The sequence below is a fragment of the Dama dama genome, chromosome 11 (assembly GCF_033118175.1).
Source record: "Dama dama isolate Ldn47 chromosome 11, ASM3311817v1, whole genome shotgun sequence".
NCBI classification, from domain to species: Eukaryota; Metazoa; Chordata; class Mammalia; order Artiodactyla; family Cervidae; genus Dama; species Dama dama.
Genome location: NC_083691.1, coordinates 87,542,064 through 87,565,202, shown reverse-complemented (window position 1 = coordinate 87,565,202; position 23,139 = coordinate 87,542,064). Strand labels below are relative to the sequence as shown.

Here is a 23,139-nt window from a genome sequence, read left to right as displayed (position 1 = left end):
TAGCTCATCTGAGTATTGTTTTGTAAAAACCATCTGAAGTCCAAGAAGTTTTATGAGATCTTTAAAGACTTGTTTTTTGAACCAGGAAGTTGTGTACTGCCAATATAAATGAACCTTGAAACCTAGGGGGCTTGGCATTAAACAGGGTCTAGACTTGGCAAAGGCTGGTCCCCAAGCCTGACAGAAACTGGGCTTTCACTTTCAGAGTAACAGTGAATTCAGTGTTTTAGACGAGTGACCATCTCATACGATAGTACATAGGGTGCACAACACATTTTTCAAGGATTATCTTGCTAGTTATGTAGATAGCAAGAGACTGATGTGGAAAAACTGTGACTTTGCTACAGTTTCTTGACTAGACTGCTTGCTTCTGTGTACACATGCGTGTATGCTCAGTGGTGGCCGACTCTTTGCGACCCCATGAACTGTAGCCCACTAGGCTCCTCTGTCCATGGGATTTCCCAGGCAAGAATACTAGAGTTGCCATTTCCTACTCCAAGGGATCTTCCTGACTCAGGGATCGAATCCGCATCTCTTGTGTCTCCTGCATTGGCAGGCAGATTCTTTATCACTGTGCCACCATGTTACCACATTAATGGTTGTGTATAAATAAACACACATGTATACAAATGTATATGGATCATTTATTGATGAGATTAACATTAACATTAGAGATTCTTCCTGTGGTTATGATTCAGAGAAGGTCTAATTGTGATGTATCCAAATATGTCACAAGGCAGGTTGTAATCAGACTGAAGATTGGGGTGAAATACCTCTGTGGATCAAGAGAAAGGAAGATTGCTTTTTAAACATTTTTCTGCAGAATCACAGAGCATGGTTAACGCCATTGCTCTCCTCAAATGTGAGGACCTTGGGTGGACTGCCAGGCCCTCTGGAAACAGGCTTGTAGGTGAAATGGCTTGCTCAAGTTCCTGTGGGAAGTGAAACAGCCAGGCCGCTCCAGCCCAGCCCTCTGGTTCCATGTCCAGGCTCTGCCCTCTGCAGGCAGCTGCCTCTCATTGACCAAAATGGGCTTTGATGTGTGCTGTCCATCTGGGTCCTGGAGTGACTCACAAGAACAGCTCACCCACCACCACAGACTAAAGTCTGGTCCTTTGGTGATGCTGTCCATCACTATTTCCTGAGCTTTCACCTGTCTGACATGCATTCTTTGCAGTCTAGACTCTTCAGAATGGAGCTGGTGCTTCTAGACACCCCCTCCCTCATCCATTTCAACTGCTGCCTACCTGAGAGGTTATAGAGATTATAAAATCTCTATAAACTGGTTTGAATTGCAGGTAGAAAATGTTTTCCGTACATGTTGCAGATTCTCTGTGAGATGACAACGAATTACGGGTTGTACTGTGACACTGGTGGTGGTTTAGTCGCTAAATTGTGTCTGACTCTTGCGACCCCGTGGACTGTAGCCTGCCAGGCTCCTCTGTCCATGGGATTCTCTCGGCAAGAATACTGGAGAGGGTTGCCATTTCCTTCTCCAGGGAATCTTCCTGACCCAGGAATCAAACCTGGGTCTCCTGCATTGTAGGCAGATTCTTTACCATCTGAGCCACCAGGGAAACCCACTGTTGTATTCGCCTCTTATAAATCAAATCCTGCCTTGTGAGGGTTCTGTGATTGTTTCAAACTGTTGCTTCATTGAGTTATTTATCTTTTTCAAAAGCTTTTGTTTATTTACATTTTTTTCTCTCGAATAGCATAGGAAGCTTTACCAGAATAGAAAGGCTGTGCCTCTGATATGTTGTCTCTGCAAAGGGTCAGCCTCTCTGCTTGCCTCCAGAGTAGCACTTGGGAGATATTTATTAGCTCGCTCTGTGTCCTTTCTCCAGGATCCCAGGCTGGGAGACAGTTTCTTCACCCATCCTCCTTCCTCAATCTTCTCAGCTGGTTCTCTTTGGCCTGACTCAGAGACTGACCTCGAGTGACCTCAGTCAGCTTGTCCACAGGGACCCCGGATGTTCTTAGAGCCACAGACTCTTAGGGCTGGAAGGAAGTTTGAATCCAACTTCTCTGTGTTGTAGAGGAGCAAACTGAGGTGCAGAGAGGAGAGGTGAGCTGCCTATGTTTCAGCTACTTAGCGGCGGTGTTAGGACTGAACTGAGGTCTCTCCCTCCAGCCACATGCTGTTGTTTCTGCGACTGTGGCTCTCAGAGGGTGTTCTCACATGAAACTGGGGCTCAGGCAGATGGACTGAAGCTCTCTCCTGCCAAATCAAGTATCGGCGGTCTTTCCCCAATCTACAGAAAAAATACATTAAGGGATTAAGTTTCAACCTTCTTTTCCCTTAATTCTTTTTCAACTATTGTCACCTGTTACCAACTGTCCACTAGCCAATGCAGGTTTTTTAAATTGCATTCATGTAATTAAAGCATGAATTCTGCTGGAGACACTGTTTTAAATTCAAATGCTAGAAGTAAATATGTTATTATTTCATGGTTTCCCCCCAAAAGCACCCTGACCCCAGATCCTCTGTACCCTGGGACATTCTGCATCTCCCTTAATGTGATTTTGGTTTATCTCCAGTGAGTGATCCTTTCGTTTTCAATAGGGGCCCAGGGACTGATCTGACTTTTTCTTTTTTCATTTCTTTTTTAAAAAAATTATTTATTTTAATTGGAGGCTAATTACAATATTGTAGTGGTTTTTGCCATACATTGATATGAATCAGCCACGGGTGTACATGTGTTCGCCATCCTGAACCCCCCTCCCACCTCCCTCCCCATCCCATTGATCTGACTTTAAAAAGATGCTAATAACGGCTTGGCATTATTATGGATTCTAAGCCGAGTTCTCCCATCATTAAGGCCTTTTCACCGAGGGTAGGGCTGCCTCCCAGATTGATTCCTGTTGCAGTTTTCCCAGTCTATACGGGCGCCCCCTGGTGCCCACCCTGGTGCATGCCAAGCGAGGAATAGGGTACCAGAAGCTGCAGACCCGCGAAGTTTACAAACCTAAGGTGGACCATCTAAGCACTTTCCAATGGACATTCAGCACACCCCGAGCAGTCCTTTCGGAGGGCCGATCTGGTATTTTAACCCAATACCCGCAGCAAGTACCCGAGCAAACCACATAAGAAAATGACTGGAGATGCCGTGCATACAGTATGAAACGAGTTTTTTGGGGCTTCTAGAAGGAAAGGACCGGTCAGTGACTTTGCCGTGTCCTTTGTCCTTTCCACGGGAGACGGGATCCTCTGCCTTTGCCGACCCACAGGAACAATCTCTGTGGATGTGGAGGGTGGAGGCGCGTTTTCGGGCTCATCTCACGGTTTCCCCAATTAGGATTTACTGCCTGACGTCACGTCTGCCAGATTGGCTGTTCAGATCTGACACTCGGTTCCACCGCGAGAGAAACTTTTTAAAGACTTTGCAGCCGGGGCTGCCGCTGAGCGTGCCGCGCGCTCACACCGCCCTCGCCCACTCTCGCCGGGTCCCGGGCGGGCACTCCCTGCGCCGGCGGCTGGGCGAGCCGCCCCTCACCTTGCGCGGCCCGCGCCCCTCGCCCCTCCCCTCCCGACCCCGCGCTCCCCACCCCACCCCGCCCCCTCCTCCCCGCCGCTTTCGGCTGGGGTCTGGGGCTGCTCAGCCGCCCGCGGAACTTCCTCTCCTGCAACCGAGTTTTCCTCCTCCCCGCCTTTCCCGGGCTCCCGGCCGTCCTCCGGGGGATCCTGAGCGCGCGTGAGCGGCCGCCCCGAGCAGGCGGCACGGCGGGGGGCGGGGGCCGGGGGCGCCGGCTGGGGCCCGCGATGGCGGGGGCCTGGCTCAGGTGGGGGCTCCTGCTGTGGGCAGGGCTGCTGGCCTCCTCGGCGCACGGCCGGGTGCGGAGGATCACGTACGTGGTGCGCCCGGGCCCCGGCCTGGCGGCGGGCGCCTTGCCCCTGGGCGGGCCCCCGCGCCCGCGGACCTTCAACGTCGCGCTCAACGCCAGGTACAGCCGCAGCTCGGCCGGCGCCGGGGCCCCCTCGGAGCGGACTCGGCGCACCAGCCCGCCCGGCGGCGCGGCCCTGCAGGGGCTCCGGCCGCCACCGCCACCGCCACCGCCGGAGCCGGCGCGTCCCGGGGGCCCCGGAGGGCCGCTCCACCCCAAGCCCGGCGGTCACCCGGCGGCCGCCCCGTTCGCCAAACACGGCAGGCAAGCGATGCGCTCCAAGGTGCCGCAGGAGACCCAGAGCGGCGGGGGCGCGAGGCTGCAGGTTCACCAGAAGCAGCAGCTGCAGGGGTAAGCCCACACGCCCCCTCCCTCCTTCCTCGCGCGCGCTGCCCGCGCGGGGACACGCGGGGTCCGGCCCCTCGGAGCCCCGCGCTGACCGCGGGTATCGTCCGCCGTGGGTCTACTGTCTCCTCCCTGCCCGCCTCTGCCTTCCTTCCCGGGAGTGCGGCGGGAAGAGCGGCTTGCGGGGAAGCAGGGGAACTCGGAGCATAAAAACTCCGATCACATTGTTTCTGAGCTGCGGGTAAACACAAAAGGCATTTCTGCCTGGGGCGTAACCTACTGTGCGCGAACCGAACTACTCCTAGAAGATGGGCGTAAACATGAAGTCACTACAACTTAATCCCTCATCATCAATTAAACTTCCCTTTGCAACTCAGTTTAATTTTTTTTTTTTTTTTTTTTTTTTTGAGTTAGTGGGGAAAAAAAAAAGTTTGGAGGAGGGCTGCCTATAAAGATCCAGCCTCTGTTCTGTAACCTAGAATTTTCAGCATCCTAGTAATTGTGGGCTTGGCTTCCCTGCACCTGTGGGGTCTGCTTTCCCGGGACGGGGATATCTTAGCATTGACAGGAATTTCAGTTCAATAGTTTCTGTTATTGGGCTTTCCTAAACATCCTCCCTGCCCCCCTCCCCATTAATCATAGGTTTGAGGGTGTGGAGGGAAACTTGTTTTGCTTTTTTCTTTTCGTTCAGGGGTGGTTCCAGGCGTTGTGATCTCACCTCTGTTTGGACGCCTCTCTCTGAAACTCAGATTCAATTTAAAATGTGGGCACAGATAATATACAAAATACATTTGGCTTTACTTTACTTTTGTAAGAAAACCGCTAATTTGGACCCTGTTCTGTCTAGTTCCAGGTTGTGCAGGTTTTGATTCTCCGGTACTGCTCTGATCTCCTCCTACCTGGGCAGCTTTGGGTTGGGCTTCCTGGGTACCTGTTAGGACTCTCTGGAAGCTAGAGGAAGGTGGAAGCAGGAGGCTGGGCTTGCAGGAGTCCCCTGGAGGCTTGGATTCTCTGGAAGAGAGTGTTGCTGCTGCTGGACTCAGGGGTCTTGCTTTGTTTCAGGGTCAATGTCTGTGGTGGGCAGTGCTGCCATGGCTGGAGTAAGGCCCCCGGCTCCCAGAGGTGCACCAAACGTAAGTGTCCATGTGCCCAGCTCCCCTGCAGTCCACATGCGGGTGGGGATCACATAGGGGGCATCTGAAGGGGCTAATGCTGCCCTGAGGAAATTGATAGCTGCAGTGCAATGACCCGGTTATCTGGAGCCTCATCACCACCCAGGAAGGGCTGGGCCAAAGTAATGACGGTATCAATACCAGGAACAGTTCATTGGATACAACTGTGCCTTGCATCCAAGATTCCCCTGCACTTAACCTCTGTTACACCCATGGGGGTCTAGGAAGAAAATTCTCATTGGAGGTGTGCCGTATTGGCAGAACCAGTACAATTAACTTAAACGTGGATATTGACAAATGAAAAACAGTCTTTAAGTTGATGGCAGGAGGGGAATGGTAAGTAGGAGGCCCTGCTTTGGAATCAGTAGCGTTAAAGCTTTCTGAAAATGGCAATCGGAATCTGCCATCCTCGAGGTCCATTCCTAGGAGGTAACCACTCTACTGTTCTTCAGAACTGACAGGTGGGTTTTCCTGCAGGGCTTCTCAAACTAATACACATGCTTAGCAGTGTTTTGAAATGTATTAATGATGCATATAGATTTGAGAACATCAGGAAATATTTCCCCTCTGCGTTGTGAAAGTTTCAATATAGTTCGAGAATCCTCTTGACAAGTTGATGCTTTCTGGTGCTAATTGGAAATAAAGAAATCTTATTTCCATTCAGAAAAAGTTAAGCATTCTTATGTTCTCTGCACAGAGCTTGAACCATAAACATGTGGATTAGAATCATCCAAATTTTAGTTGCTTACTAGTATTCAGTGTAATAAATCAAATTTAGCAATTTGTCTTGTATATGGTTTGGATTTCAAAATACTGGTGAATAAATTAAAAAATTTTTTTCTTTTCCAGTTATTCTGGTGAACTTGCTTGTTGAAAGGTGCCTTCAGTCCCTGAAATAAATAGGATTTTGGCATAGTGACGTTAGTTTTGTAAAGAGCGATGTCCAGACGGGTTATGGTTTGGCTGTGATCAAGGAGTAGTGGCAGACATGAACTCACTAATCAGCCTCCTCATTATGGAACTCAAACCGCTAGATCAGAAATACTCAGGGCTGTAGGCATTTTAGATTAACTCATAATCCTTCACTTCTTCTTATATTACACTTGACAATAGTGCACCAGGATTTTCCTGAGTTTACAATTGCTTGGGTCAAATTACACATCCTCTCCTCCCTCCAGTAACTCTGGCTCAAAACCTGATATGATATGGTTTGCCTGTTACATGGAGACAGCCCATCCATGACAGCACTGCTGCTGTGTAGAGTGGGGTATTGCTGGTAAAGAGTGAAAATAGCATTCTTTTATAGGTCATGGGTGAGTGCTCCTTGATGCCTGTTAGAATATGTTAAGACTTTCAAAGAAGTTTCCTTGGCAAGCTATTCAACTGAGTGCCCTCTCTTAAAAGATAATAGTAATACCCCATTCTTAGGTTTTCTGGGGATTTGGTGATCCAAAGATGCTCTGGAATATCCTCGTATTGAGGAATCACTTTATGCTTCCTGCTTCTCCAGGTGAGGGTGCAAGGGCATGAGTGTGCCTAGGTTTAGCCAGAGTTGCCCTCTGGTGACCCAGAAAAAGATAAGGCTGCAAAAGGCTACCAGTCAGAAGAGTTAGGGTTGAATAGTTACCGTCCTCAGCATTCCAGAGGATGTTACACCATTGGTTTATTCTCATAATACCTATTACAAATGCTTCCAGCTTTTGGTTCACGTTATCCTGAACTGCTAGAAGGCAGCCCTTGGACAGCACCGGGATTTAATTAATCAGTGCAACATTAGCCTTCCAGTACTGCCCAATCTGACAAATTAACTCAGGCCCCAAGGCTGGAAGCTTAAATCACAACTCCTTTCAAGAATAATTTTGTTTTTAAAAATGATGCTGTGTTAGGTCAGTGCTCGTTCCAAAGTACTATATCTGCTAGATGGATAAGTTTCAGTGGGGGGCTTGTGTTTGTCTGGCAGAGCCAGAGATGAGGGAGCCTTTTGCCTTCACATGGGAAAACCAGGGTTACCACTGATGCAGTGAAACTTGTGTCCACGGCTGAACAGTGTGACACTGGGAAAGACCCCTGGCCTTGGGTTCAGGAAACTTGAGTTTAAATCCTCAAGCCTTCACTAGCTGTGTGGCCTTGGGGAATTCATTTGACCTCTGTGACCCTTATATTTTCCTATTGTGAAATGACTGTGCTAAAGACTTGACTATTGGGACTTCCCAGGTGCTCCAGTGGTTAAGACTCCTTGCTTCCCCTGCAGAGGCTGCAGGTTTGATCCCTGGTCAGGAAACTAAGATCTCAACAGGCAGTGAGGCCAAAAGAAAAAAAAAAGGTTGACTGCTTTGCAGGATTGTTGCTGGTATGAAGGTGAAAGAGAATTATAGATTTGAAAGCCTTGATGAAATCAGAAGGATTGTTACGAGTTTATTATTGAATCAAGCCAGGTAAACCTTGTCTCATTTATCTGTTACTCAATTTTTTTTCCCCCCATATGTATGTGTGTGCGTGGGTGCCAAGTTGCTCTAGTCGTATCTGACTCTTTGTGACTGTTTGGACAGTAGCCTACTAGGCTCCTCAGTCTACGGGATTCTCCAGGCAAAAATACAGGAGTGGGTTGCCGTGCCCTCCTCCAGGGGATCTTCTTGACCCGTGACTCCTGTGTCTCCTGGATTGCAGGCGAATTCTTTACCCACTGGGCCATCAGGGAAGCGCCTTCCGTGTGTATGTTTCCCCAGCTATTGTCATCAACTTCTTTTCAAAGAATGTACCTGTGGATCCCTTTTTATATTACATTTTTAAAGTAGTTTAGGGTTGGGGGAGGGGGAAATACAGAGATACTATGGTCAAGGAGTACAAAGTTTTAGTCCCTTAAGATGAATAAATTCTGAAGATCTAATGTACAGCAGTGTGACTGTAGCTAACAATAGTGTATTATAAACTTGTAATTTCCTCAGAGTGTTCCCACCACACACAAAAAATGTCAACTCTGTGGTGAGGGGTATGTTTATTAGCTTGGCTGTGATGTTTATTTTATAGTGTGTGCATATATCAAAACATCATCGTACACCTTAAATATATACAATTTTTATTTATCAGTTATACCTCAATATAGATGAATTTAAAAAAAAGGAAGAGATGAAAAAGCCAGTCACTTCCATCCTGCCTGGCTTTGATTACTGAGAAAAAAGAAATAAAGTAAGTTGGATTGTTCTGTAGCGCAGAATGATTTATTTTAAAAAGAACTTTAAAAGGAACTAAATATTTGATTATTTGTGTATCTCTGGTTCTCTTGGTGTAAAGCTTGCTGTTTAGATGGAAAATACTCTCCTAAGGCATTCATAAATTGAATGGAAAAAATTCTGATACCGGTTTTTGTGACTACAACTACTTTGGTAAATACCAGTGAAATTTAGGCGCAAAAGAAATGGGTTTGTGGTCTGTTTCCCCTCTCACTTCCTTATTATGCTGAGACTGAACAATTACACTTGGGTATGGTTTGTTACACTTAAAATACCAAAGGCAATGGCACGTCGACATCAATTTTCCTGTTAAGATAGTAGTCATCATATAATTAACACACTGTTGTAAAATAACTATACTTCAAATAAAAAGATAGTAGTCCTCATACAGTGTGTATGCAGTTTGAATGTGCACGTTAACGCCGAGGATGCTAATTGTCAATTCTATTTTGAGGGTAATTGAAAGGATTTAATTGAAGAATTTAAATTTGTAGAGACTGTTTTCCAGTTGATGCAAAAAAATATTTCTGCATAGGAGATAGGATATGTTTATGTTGTTCAGTTTACTTAATCTTGTGAGGAAAACGAGGTGCCCCTTCGAGGCAGACTGGATTGATTTTAGTTGATTGAGACTTAATTTAAATGGGCCACGGACAAATGCTTCTGCAAACTGAAGATTTAGCGAACCTGAAATTGCCAATCAAGAGATGTGAAACAAGCAGCCGCAAACCCACATGGGCAGAGAATGGTTGTGGGTGTCCGCAAGGGCGGCGTGAGGGCTTCGCCACCCAGTCTCCATGTAGAGATGCCCCATTGCATATTAATGCTGCTCTTGCAAACACCCTTTGTGTATGGGTCTCTAGGAGTTGAAGTCCCAGCACAAGACATGGCATTTTAGTTATTAATGTGGAGTGACTAGGGCTTCCCAGGTGGCTAGTGGTAAAGAACCCATCTGCCAATGCAGGAGACATAAGACATGGGGGTTTGAGCCTTGGGTTGGGAAGATCCCCTGGAGGAGAACATGATTACCCACTCCAGTATTCTTGCCTGGAGAATCCCCATGAAGAGAGAAGCCTGGTGGGCTACAGTCCATGAGGTCACAAAAGAGTCAGACATGACTGAAGTGGCTGAGCACGCATGCATGCGTGGAGTGACTGCTAAGAGTGATGCCCATTTTGGGCAGAGAAGATGGCACTGCGTCTCTTTTCTTTCTAAGGGCTTCACATTTATTGGGAGGGGTTTTAACAGGTTTTTTTTTTTTTCCCTTTCCCTATTTTTGCATTTTTTCCCCTCTGCCTAAATTGAACCCACCCCCTGCTGGTTGTTCCAATCTTTTTGTCTCCCTCTCAGTGTAAGTGCAGGCCAGAGAGAAAGCCTGCCAGTGAGCTCAGCTTTAAAGAGGAGACCGGACTTGGGAACAGACAACACAAAAGAAGAAAGGCGAGATGAGAGTGAGACCGGGTTGGCAGAATGAGGTGGACGGAACAGGAAAGACAACAGATCTGAATCCAGAGCGGGTGCCTGGCACAGGGCAGGCCCTGCCTTAAACGCATGGATGGTTCTTTCATTTATTTAATGGGTATCTGTTGAGCTTTTACCATGTGCCAGGGTCTATGAATAGAGGAGAAATGCAGCCAGCTGTAGGGAGCGCAGAGTCTGTTTTTACTCACTTAACTCATGGCACATCAAATGACTTGTTCTCTCCTTAGCAAGAAACAGAAAATCGATATTCCATTGCTTTTCCACTGGCATTCAGCCCACAGTGCTTTGGAGAAGGAAAAAAAGCCAACTCTAGACATTTTCCTTAATTACATACAGAAGAGACAGAGTTATGCATGCCCTGATGCTTGGGGCTGCGGGCATCGAGGGCATCTTCCATTAGTGTGTGGCACCGTCCGTGAGCGTGCAGGATTGCCAGGTGATGGAGAGGCTCTATGCCTCTTGGATCAGCATTGTGCTGGCTAAGCGCGGGAGTCAGGCCTGGAGTGATTACACATTTTTCGTCAGCCTGCTATGGTCATTGACAGCTGCCTTGCCGGTAGATCTGCCGTGAGGTTTACTGTGGCAGCTGCTGGGAGGGCGGCCCCGGCCCCAGTGCAAGGAGCAGGGGCCCAAGGGTTGGCTGGAAAAATCTTGTCGTGCGACACAGACAGCCCGGCGAAGGGAGAAGGACCAAGAGGTCAAGTTCACACTGGGTCAAATATGTGTTCTCAGCGCTGGTTAAAACAAACATTTAGGAACCATAAATTCTGGGCTGCGATCATACTGAAACCTTCATGACGAAGCCCTGAAGCCCCCCGGGCCAGCCTGTGCACCCCGTCCCTGCCTGGCGGGTGTCAGGGAACTGTTTCTCTGTCCAGTGAACCCTGGGCCCTTCGGAAGCCTGACTTGTTGAAAGGACCTTTGGCCACCGCAGGAGTTTGCTGTTTCTGACCCTGTTATTTGTTGTCTTGGATATTCCAAACAGTCTCAAACATGTTTGGGAGCTCAAATTCAGTTTTCCTAAAACGCAGATTTTGCTTCCAAGTCCTTCCGAGTGATGAGCAGGGTGAAGTGCAAGGGTGGTGTCCCCACTCTGGTAGCAGAGAGCAAAATCACAGCAGAAACTGAAGATCTGCTGATGAGGGAGGGTGATTTGTGCACATTTGTGCAGTTCTTTGGAGCCTGCAGAGGGCATTCTGTTTCTTTTACTTTAAAAAAAAAAAAAGACTTCATGAATTTGCATTTTATCCTTGCGCAGGGATCATCCTTATCTTTGTGTCTTTCTAGTGTTAGTATATGTGCCGAAGCTGGCATTGGAGAGCATTCCTTGACCTCCACACCCCTGGGGGTGTAGGCCAGGCAGGCATGATTTATTACCCCTGTTTAAGTTGGGGGCAGGGCCCAGACCCCACCCAGCTCTGTGACTCTTGGTTTGTTGTTCTTTCTGCTGCTTCCTGGACAGCCCGATGCTGAAACCTCTCTCTTGAGGTCTCGGTCTTCAGCTCCCCTGACAGCCCTCCCTGCCTTGGATCGACTTTCCCTGCCAGAGTTCATGGTGTGAATTCCCTAGCCCGTAACAAAGTACCGCAAACAGGATGGCTTTGAACAACAGGCATGAGCGCTCTGGAGGTTGGAGGTCCAAAATCAAGATGTCAGAAGGGCTGGTTGCTTGTGAAGGTGTGAGCAAAGATCTGCTCCAGGCCTCTCTCCCTGGCTAGCAGAAGGCTGTCTTCTCATTGTGTTTCTTCACCTCATTTTCCTTTAGTCTATGCATGTCTATCTTGGGGTCCAAGTTGCCCCTTTTTATAAGGACACCAGTCATATCAGATTAGAGCTCACCCCAATGACCTTGTTTGGATGTGATCACCTCTGTAAAGATCCTAGCTCTAGATAAGGTCACAAGGAGTTGGACCTTACTGAGTAACTGAGCACCACTAGATAAGGTCACACACTCAGGTACTAGGGATCAGGACTCTATAGTTCTTTGTGGGGGGAATCATTCAGCTCACAGTAGAATCCACAGATGCTCTGCACGTGGGCTTGAGAAGTGGGCTACTCGGAGCCCTGGGCCATCCCTGAGGCACCTGGGGGTTCCCTTGCAGTGACCCTAGGGTGGGTGGGTAGAGGCTCAGTTGGGCCCCTCCCCCTCAGTCTGACTGTGGATCGAATGTGGCTTCTTCCCGAGCGCAGAAGCTTGGGCTCCTCCCAGGAGCAGGAAATGTCAGGAATTGGCCACTGATGATTTTGGTTATACCTCTGGTCTTTTCCACTTGGTCTGCTTTAAAGAGATTCTGCATATAGGGTTATTACACCCAGTTTTTCTTTAGTTAGTTGAATGATAAATACATTAAAAAAATGATTTATTTATTTTTGGCTGCGCTAGGTCTGCATTGCTGCTTGCGCGGTTTCTCTAGCTGCAGTGAGTGGAGGCTCCTCTCTAGTTGCAGTGTGCCGGCTTCTCTTGCAGCGGAGCCCAAGCTCTCGGTTCATGGGCTTTGGTAATTGTGGTGCACGGCCTTGGCAGTTCTGGCTCGTGGGCAGGTTCTAGAACACAGGCTCACTAGTTGGGGCACAAGGGTGTAGTTGCCACGAGCCGTGTGGGATCTTCCCGGGCCAGGGATGGAGGCCATGGCAGCAGATTCTTAACCATTGGACCACCAGGGAAGTCCCAATACATGTATTTTTGTAAGAGTTGGAAATTTGCAAAAATTGTTAATGATAAAAAATTGTTAATGGTGGTTAAATAAAGTGGTTTCAAATAAGGTTTAAACACTTTTCTAACATGTTGGGTGCTTTTTTTCTACCAAGTGTTTTATTTTTAATTATGAAATATTTTAAATACCCAAAAATGCAGACAATAATACACCCAGCAGCTGCTCATTGGGCTCATGTTTTTAAAACCTCCCTGACGTGGTAATTAAGTACAGTGATTTATGGATAAGGGAGAGACGAAGGTCTTATCTTGCTTTAACTGCATGTTTTACTAATGATGTTTCCTGTCTTCCTAGTGGAGAGAAAACAGTGCATAATTGGTTGATGTGACACAAATTGGTTGTTTTGGTACTTGTGGAAAAATACAGAGCAGTATTTGTATATGCTTTCGTGCACCTATTTGCCTAGCTTATTGTTAAGGTTGGACATTTCATGTAGGCACAGTCCATTGGGCAGTAAGCATGTGTGTGCATACAGTCATTTAGACCCAAGACAATGTGAAGAAAATGCTGTCTGTCACTCCCCCATTCATACCTACCTTTTCGCCTTCCTCCTCTTTCTCTCCTTACTAGGGCAGAGTTTTACTTGCCCTGAACTAGAGGTGGTAGAGTTTTGTGGTTACAAGTTCAGTCTTTAGAGCTAGAATACAAGGCTCCTAACTTGATGTTAACACTTTGCCAACATATCCTCACTCTTTGATGTTGGACTTGACCTTGGGGCAAGTTACCCCATTCACATCGTAGTTGTGATGATGGTTTTTGCCATCATTTAGAGGCTACTACGGGACCGCATGAAGTAATAAAGAGTGCTTAGAGAGCAGCTGCCCCCCACACAATAGTATTTGACAGATGTGAGCTCTCAAGGGCTCCTGTTGGTCTATTTAGGGGAATCCCCGTTCGTGGGCACCCCAGGCTTTTACACACCCCTCTTGGTGTTTTGCAGACTCCCTGTTGTGGCTTTCTCTTCCCCTCTTCTGGAGCACTCTGATTTCACTCTTACTTCGCTCTGGGTATGGCTGGACCATGTGGGAGAGGCATCTGCCCCCACCATCAACGTGGACCTCCTGGGAAGCAGGATTTTCTGTATCATTTTAAGTACCCAGACTCCCTTCCTTGCCATAGGACATATGCTCACTGAATTGAATAGAATTGAATTGAACAAGTATCTCTGATTTTGCTGTGTTGTAAATACTCTCCTCTAAATACTACATAAAGAATTCCACCTCCTTTTCTGTTTCCTCTCACCTTTAGGTGGTAATTCCCCTTTGGTTTTCTTTCCACTATATATTTCTGTGTGTTTATCCCTTGCCCGACAGACACTGCTTATTATGACAGCTTTTCAAGGGCACACCACCTTATTCCATTTCCTCCTGCTTCTCCGAAGGCTACCCTGGCATGGCCCAAACTGTAAGACAGCTTTTCCTTTCTCACTGCCAATTTTAGAATCTTTCTGCTCAACATCATCTGATAGAGATTTGGGACTAAGTATAATGAATGTTGTATGATTTTCCCTGTAATTTTAGATCCCCAAATACTGCTCTTGGCCAACTACACTAGTCCCTTTGGTTTTTTCACTCCACCACATTTGAGCAATATTGTTGGCACAGACCTAAGTAAACAGTTTGTGAAATGTTGTGTTTTGTAAATTAGGAGATGGATGGGCTGGTTTTTTAATACATGCTCTTGGTTCTGCTCAACCAGAGGAAGGATGAGTTTGGTCAGTGGATGGGAAGACAAATTGGAGGGAGGTGTTTTTAACTGAAGTTCATGCGGTTGATTTACTCATCAATTATTTAAAGGTGAGAACTAAATGGTTGAAGAGGAACCTTCAGAGGTATTTTGGTAATGAATTAAGGGAGCATCTCTACAGGGAATAGAAGATGTAACCAGAAAAAACCATTGGAGGAAAAGAGGATAATAAAATAAGGAAAATATAATAATAAGGACCCTTTGTCTTTGTAGACTTTAAAATGTTTGTATTTCTTATAAGATTACCAAACAATTCCAGTCTCCCATTCAGTCTTGCAGGAACTTCAGTTTATTGTTGTCAGTATTATAAGGTAAAAGTAGAATTGCCATCCTTTCACTGATATGTGTTTTATCTTAACACCCTCTCAAGTGGACTGTTAATGATTAGCATCTTCAAAATATTTCATTATAAAAGCTATTTAAATCGGCTTAGAGGTACCACCTCGCCTTGATGAATTATTTGCTACATTGGTTCAAGAGTGGGGGCACTTTTGACTCTGCCACTGACTGTATAGTTTAAAGTTGATCAGTTACCTAACTCTTGAGATTTTTTTTCAACCTGGATGAATGAAATGAATGGGCAGAGGGTCATTCATCACCCAGTCCAATTTAAGTCATTCTTGTTACTATCAGGCATACACATCCTCTTCTATCTTACCCTTTCCCACATTGCGTCACAGCCGCACGTGTGCATGTGTGGCTGTGTGCTTCCCAGCCTGGAATAGAGCTGGAATGTGAGCTCTATCTGTGAGGGTAGGGATCGTACCATAGTTGCCTTTTTATCCTCAGGATCTAGCAAGTACATGGACTTTCAGGGAAGGAAGGAAGGGATGGAATGATTGAATGAACGAATGAGTGATTCATTTGTTGTACTTTCATTCATTCCCTCTGTGCTAGATAATATCTCACAGAAGGTATTAAGCACAAAGAAGGAAAAAAACAAGGGCAAAAAGGCTCAAGAGTGGTGGAGGCTGGGAGAGAGGGGTGGAGTGAGGCAAGGTCTCTATAAGGAAATGACTTATGAGACCTGTGTGGTATGAAGGGTGTGGAGGAAGGGCTTTTTCAGCCAAGAGAACAGCTAACACAAAGGCCTTGGGCTGGGAATAGGCCTGACCCTGTATAGGACTCCAGACGTGAGTTTTGCTGGGTTGTCAGTGAGAGCTAGAGTGATAGGTGGTGAGGGAGACAGGGTTGGAGCCCCAGTCAGGTCTCGTAGTCGATGGAAAACCATAAATAGGGAAGTTACAGATAGAAGTGGATTTTATTACTAAGGAATAAACACAGTGTAGGATTTGGTACTTTTCATCACTAGTTTGAAAGCATGGAAGAAGAATTTTGTTGTTGTTGTTGTTTTATTTTTTTATTTTTATTTTTTGTTGTTGTTCTTTTGTTGACCTTTTTTTAAAAAATATTGAACTATAGTTGATTTACAGGGTTGTATCAGTTCCTGGTATACAGCAAAGTGATTCAGAGATACACACATACATTCTTTTTCATCTTCATTTCCATAATGGTTTATTCCAGGATGTCAAATATAATTCCTTGTGCTATACAGTAGAACATTGTTGTTTATTTTATATATAGTAGTTTGTATCTGCTAATCCCAACTCCTAATTTACCCCTCCCCACCCCCTTTCCCCTTTGTTAATCATAAGTTTGTTTTCTATGTCTGTGAGTCTGCTTCTGTTTTGTAAATAAGTTCATTTGTATTAACGTATTTATTTCCACATATAAATCATATCATGTCATACTTGTCTTTATCTGTCTGACTTACTTTATTTAGTGTGAAGTTCAATTTCCAGGTCCGTCCACGTTGTCTTCTATTGATGGACATTTAGGTTGTTTCTATGTCTTGGTTACTGGAGATAGCTGCTTTGAACATTGGGGTTTAGGTATCTTTTTGAATTATAGTTTTCTCTAGATATATGCCCAGGAGTGGGATTGCTGGATCATATGGCCACTCCATTTTTAGTTTTTAAAGAAACCTCCATACTGTTTTCCATGGCTGCACCAGTTTACATTCCGACAACCAACAGTGGAGGATGGTTCCCTTTTCTCTTCACCCTCTCCAGCATTTGCTGTTTATATACTTTTTAATGATGGACATTCTGACCAGTATGAGGCGGTACTTCATTGTAGTTTTGATTTGCATGTCTCTAATAATTATTGATGTTGAGTATCTTTTCATGTGCCTATTGACTATCTGTATGTCGTCTTTGGAGAAATGTCTGTTTAGGTCTTCTGCTTATTTTTTGATTGGGTGGTGGTTGGTGTTTTGTTACTGAGTTGTGTGAGCTGTTTGTATATTTTGGAGATTAAGCCCTGGTTGGTCACATTGTTTGCAAATATTTTTTCTCATTCCATAGATTGTCTTTTCATTTTGTTTATGCCGTGCAAAAGCTTGTGAGTTTAATTAGGTCCCGTTTCTTTATTTTTGCTTTTATTTCTGTTGCCTTGGGAGACTGACCTAAGAAAACATTGCTAGGTCAGAGAATGTTTTACTTACGTTGTCCTCTAGGAGTTTTCATGTCGTGTCACATTTAAGCCATTTTGAACTATTTTTGTTTATGGTGTGAGGGAGTGTTCTAACTAATACGTGTAAATCTATGGCTGATTCATATCAATGTATGACAAAATCCACTGAAATGTGAAGTAATTAGCCTCCAACTAATAAAAAAAAAAAAAAAACAACATGTGGGTGTCCAGCTTTCCCACCACCACTTGCTGAAGAGACTGTCTTTTCTCCACTGTATATTTTTGCCTCCTTTGTTGAAGGTTAATTGATGGGGTGACTGGGTGTGTGGGTTTATTTCTGGGCTGTCTTCAGTTCCATTGATTGATGTCAGTTTTGTGCCGATATCACACAGTTTTGATTACTATAGTTTTGTAGCATTGTCTGAAGTCTGGGAGGGTTGTGCCTCCAGCTTTGTTCTCTTTCCTCAGGATTACTTTGGCAATTCTGGGTCTTTTATGGTTTCATGTAAGCTATAGGATTATTTGTTCTAGTTCTGTGAAAAATGTCATGGGTATTTTATAGGAATTAATGCAATTAAATTAATGCAATTAATTGTGTAGATTGCTTTGGACTGGATCGCCATTTTGATTATGTTAAATCTTCCAATCCAAGAATATGAGATATGTTTCCATTTCTTTAAACGATTTTCAGTTTCCTTTATCAGTGTTTCATAGTTCTCAACATACAAGTCTTTTACCTCCTTGATCAAGTTTTTTTTGATGTGCTTTTAAAAGAGATAACTTTTTTTTTTACTTTCCCTTTCTGATATTTTATTGTTAGTGTAAAGAAATACAGCAGATTCCATTGTTAATTGAAAAATAGTGTTTTAAATAGAAATTTTAATCCCTTTTATCGCCAATTTGTATTGATGAGAAAAGCAGCATATAGAAGAGTGAAGTACCCAAGTTCACATCCAAATTATGGTCACAGTCCAACTGCCTGCATTGTACCCAGATGTCCAGACCGGCCCCATGCCGATTGGACTTCCATGCCTCAGCCAAGCTCTGCCAGAAGATAACATTCTCAACTGAGCCATGAGGCTGAGACCGGATGAAAGTTTGAGTAACAGAAAAAAAAGTCTCTGGTTAAGGCTATGTTAACAATTAGGGGGATCTTCACGTGGTACTAAATAAAAAGTAAAATGTTAAATCCTTCAACAAGTTTAAAGATAAAAATCCCAGTCCTGTGATTGTAGGAAATTCACTGAGAGCGGTTAGGATGTATTAAAGTAAGAGTGTGAAATTTTAGCACTGCATTTGAATTCTGTTCTTCAGTGCCCCTTCTCCCCCCAATCCAACATACAGATTTTGGGCTGAACCTGAAGTAGGTACAAAGGCAACCTGGGTAATTTTGTTCCTATTTGTAAATGGGGTTAATAGCACCCATTGGCTATATCTCCCATTTTGTAGTGAAGATCAAATGAGGTTCATGAACATACTTCACAAAAGAGCCCTATAAACATAAGGTGATGTTAAAATGATTTCTGACTCTTTTGTGAAAATTTTTCAATTGTTAGTGAAAATTGTTTCCTGTAATGTGTTGGTATAATTCTTGTCTTGAAAGTGAGAAGACTTAATATATTTGTTAAGTTTTAGGGGATCACAGATCTTGTGTATTACGTCTTTACATTGATCATCCTGTTTGCAAATGGTTTATAGTCTCTGGGGGACAACTCCTAGAAGCTGGCTTGAAAACAGGCAAAAATACCTAAATCGCCACTTTACTTCCCTTACCCACATGCACAATTGATTTGCTTTATTCTCTTAAAGGTAGAGTGCAGGCAAAGACAACCATTCTTTCAAGAAAGCTCTGATTCTTTCTTATTGTGATAATGAGAAGGTTGTGTTTTTAGTCCAGAGTTTCTCAGTAATCAGGGGTGAAATAATACAGATGATAAGTTAAATGACAGGCAGGGTCCCTGTTTTTGTTTTACTTTCTATCGGTTGGGAAGTTGGCCTCCGCAGCGTTTCTATATATACAATAGACCCTCAGTTGCTTGATTTATAAGCATTACAAGTCACATTTGTTTTGAAGGAAAGACCAGCTGAAATTCATTTAACTCAGTGGCTATCGAGATTATGTTAGTAAGCCATTCCTTTTGTTAGGAGAGAATATATATTACAGCAAACCTCCTGGATGAGTTTTTACTGCCCACTGTTGAATGTTTGAGAGCCTTTCTCTGGTACAGTTGGCCCACACCTTCCTGTAATAGACTGCTTGAATGGTGCGTCACAGACCTAGTGGTTCTCCAAGCGTGGTCCCTGGATCAGGGGCAGCAGCATCACCCGGGAACTTGTTAGAAGGGCAGCCTCTCACGCCCCACCCTGGACTCACTGAATTAGAAGCTCTGAGGCTGGGGCCCAGCACTCTGTTTTAATGCACACTCCAGGGGGTTGCCGCTATGGCTGTGGTTTGAGAACCACTGCTCTGGCCAAACCCACTTCCACCTCCTCCCTTTCTGCGTCCCCGTCTTCTCACTCCCCCACCCCTCCATGATCCTCCGTCCAGCACCTTCTCCTTGATCACCCATGGCGGGGAGGAGTCCAGGGAGGTTGGCTCCTGTGGGCTGCAGGCCTTGGGGACTGGGAGCTTGGGTTTTCTCCTCTGCCCGAGGGACTGGAGCCATTCCTTCATCCCAGGCGGGAACCTCGGGGCTGAGTAGTTGCTGCACAGTCTGTTCTGCATAGTCACCCAGGACACTTGGAAAAGCCACTTTTGCCAGTCCATGAATATGCGTTTTGTACCTTTGGGCCTTCCTAGTTCTGTTCTTTACTGTGGATGGTATTGAAATCACACTGCATACTCCTCAAAGCTACATTTATCAGCTTTGTAGGGTACATGGCCTCCCACTGCCTCACACCCCCCTGGGGAATGTGTAAGAAATGTGGGTTGTGGGAATGACTTATTGATGAAACACAAACAGACTCACAGATATAGAAAACAAACTTATGATTATCGAAGGGAAAGGGGGCGGGGGAGGGACAAATTAAGAGTTTGGGATTAGCAGATACAAACTACTGTATAGAAAATAGATAAACTTTAAGGTTCCACTATATAGCATAGGCAATTATAGTCAATATCTAGTAATAAACCATAGTGGAAAAGAATATGAAAAATATATATTCTATACATGTAATATATATTCTCTATCAAGATTGCCAGGAGAAATGTCAATAACCTCAGATATGCAGATGACACCACTCTTATGGCAGAAAGTGAAGAGGAACTAAAAAGCCTCTTGATGAAAGTGAAAGAGGAGAGTGAAAAAGCTGGCTTAAAGCTCAACATTCAGAAAACTAAGATCATGGCATCCGGTCCCATCACTTCATGGGAAATAGATGGGGAGACAGTGGAAACAGTGTCAGACTTTATTTTTTTGGGTTCCAAAATCACTGCAGATGGTGACTGCAGCCATGAAATTAAAAGATGCTTACTCCTTGGAGGGAAAGTTTTGACCAACCTAGATAGCATATTAAAAGGCAGAGACATTACTTTGCCAACAAAGGGCCGTCTAGTCAAGGCTATGGTTTTTCCAGTGGTCATGTATGGATGTGAGAGTTGGACTATAGAGAAAGCTGAGCGCCGAAAAATTGATGCTTTTGAATTGTGGTGTTGGTGAAGACTCTTGAGAGTCCCTTGGACAGCAAGGAGATCCAACCAGTCCATCTTAAAGGAGATCAGTCCTGGGTGTTCATTGGAAGGACTGATGCTGAAGCTGAAACTCCAATACTTTGGCCACCTCATGCGAAGAGTTGACTCATTGGAAAAGACCCTGATGCTGGGAGGGATTGGGGGCAGGAGGAGAAGGGGATGACGGAGGATGAGATGGCTGGATGGCATCACCGACTCAATGGACATGAGTTTGAGTAAACTCCGGGAGTTGGTGATGAACAGGGAGGCCTGGCGTGCTGCGATTCATAGGGTCACAAAGAATCGGACTCTACGAGTGACTGAACTGAAACTGAACTGAAGATCTATATACCTGAATCACTTTGCTGTATACCATAAAGTAACACCACATTGTAAATCAACCATACTTGAAAAAAAAGAAAAAGAAATGCAGGTTGTAGGGCCCCATCCCAGACCTACCACAGTGGAGCCCCAGCGGGATCACCTACGATTCTTGTTTTCACAAGTACCCAGCCAGCTGATCCACAAGGAGGCTTGAGGACCCTGGGTTTAAAGTGGGTCTACTGAAATAAAAGATGTCACAGGCAAGGAATGATGTGAAAGGTATTAAAAAATTAATAAAAGGAACAGGAGCGAATGTGACATCTTGTTTTGGAGGCAGGTACTGCTTCTCGAGTCCAAGATAATTTAAAAGTGAAATGAAGAGCAAGCTCTGGTCCAGAACATGCCCTCAGCATTGGCAGGGACAAAGCCTTCTTGTGTGGAGATGAGGAAGTTCAGATGGAGAAGGGACAAGTCAGTGCTGCTCGGCCATTCCTTGGGGTCCTGCTGACTCATTCCTGGAATCTGCTGGAGGAATGCATCAGATCTTTGGAATTAGCCCAGTTAAGAATTTCAGCAGTGATACACACTTTTATGAGATGTGTGTTTAGGAAAGGAATTGCCTATCATAAAACTAGGAGCTTTTGTAGAAAAAGAATGAATACGGAGTTGGTTTGCTTGTCCTGTGAAATAGGGACTGTTTTCCCCATCATGTATCTTTTTTTTCTACAAAATAATGGATGCAAAAATACTTTATCTGTATATGGAAGGAAAATTATATTTTTAAAAAAATATCTGTTTCTTCTCCAAGTAGAAATACTTTTTTTGGGAAGCGGGGTGTCCTTATTTAAATCATCAGTTACTGTGATAATAGTTACACCTGGTTAAAAGTAAGTATTTTGTCTTTTCTTCCCAATGCAAATGTAGTTATTTCCAAAAACCCATATGTTACTTTTGATAAAGAAGCCAGAAGTTTAAATGTTGTGTAGACAAGGCTGCAATACGGAAAATGGTGCTCAAATTTTGAAAAGACCCAAATTTGAAGAATGGCTTAGAATATGGATTAAAAAAATTAGTTCTCATTCCTTCAGTCTCAGTATGGGTAAACACTTTACAAAAAAAAAAAAAAAACTGCTAACATTTTTATAGCTGGGTTATATCTCTATATGTATCCCTAGAGGCCTATACCTTACATTTGCTTAGCCTTTCATTTCTTTTTTTTTTAAGCCTTTCATTTTAACTCACTAAACTTTTAGTAAAGTACTTTATAGAAGGCATTGTACTGATGGCTAAGACTGTGCTCTGTGGAGCTGACAGCGCAGTGGAAAAGGCCAAGACGGCCCTAACACTAGCAGGGCGGCTGCACGCCGTCAGGTAGCCCCGATGGGTGGTGACTCCCTTGTATGATTCCCTGCCCTTGAGTGTGGGAAGCACCTGGGACTTGCTTCAGGCCAGTACAATATGTCAAAAGTGACAGAATGTCATTTCCTTGAATATGTTATGTTATGTGTGACTCTGTCTTAGAGGACTGGAGTGAGAGACTGCCTGCTGACTTGGAAAAAAGTAAGCTGCCCTGTTGGGCTTGTGGCTTGTCTATGCAGAGGACCATGTGGCAGGAAGCTGTGGGCTGTGCTTGGCTGGTAACCAGGATGAAGTTGGGGCCCTCGGTCTGACAGCCACAAGGACATGAAGTCTGCCAACAGCCTGAATGATCTTGGAAGTAGGTTCCTTCCCATTTGAACTTCAGATGAGACTGCAGCACGACTGACGCCTTGGTTACAGCCTTGTGAAACCCTGAAGCAGAAGAGCTGGCTAATCTGTGCTCAGACTGCTCACTTACAGAAACTGTGAGATAATAAATGTATGTGGTTCTTAGCTTTTGAAACGGTGATACTTTGTTAGGTATGGTAAGGAAGAATATGCAGATGCCAGAAGAGCAGCCCGGCCCCAAGGCTCGTTCATTCATCAGAGGAGCACCCAGTGAACACATTCTCTGTGTCATTCACTTTCCAGTACTAGAAATGCAAACATGAGTAAAACATGGTTGTATCTTCATGTAGCTCCCAGTCTGGAGTAGTGACGCTTTGAAGGAAGGACCT

At 44.8% G+C, this 23,139-nt stretch overlaps 1 protein-coding gene and 1 pseudogene across 7 annotated transcripts in view; one reads left to right on the top strand and one right to left on the bottom strand.

Moving 5' to 3' along the window:
- The first annotated feature begins 3,763 nt into the window (after positions 1–3,763).
- Positions 3,764–23,139, top strand: part of LTBP1 (latent transforming growth factor beta binding protein 1) — a 442,908-nt gene continuing 423,532 nt past the window's right edge. For 5 of the 7 annotated variants that reach the window (XM_061155622.1, XM_061155619.1, XM_061155620.1 and 2 more), the window contains exons 1-2: positions 3,764–4,236; positions 5,293–5,363. In XM_061155622.1, coding sequence (XP_061011605.1) covers positions 3,764–4,236; positions 5,293–5,363 — 544 coding nt within the window. The remainder of the gene's footprint in view (positions 4,237–5,292; positions 5,364–23,139) is intronic. The other 2 variants (XM_061155624.1, XM_061155623.1) reach the window with 2 other exon arrangements.
- On the bottom strand, positions 11,328–11,428 carry LOC133065690 (U6 spliceosomal RNA; annotated as a pseudogene).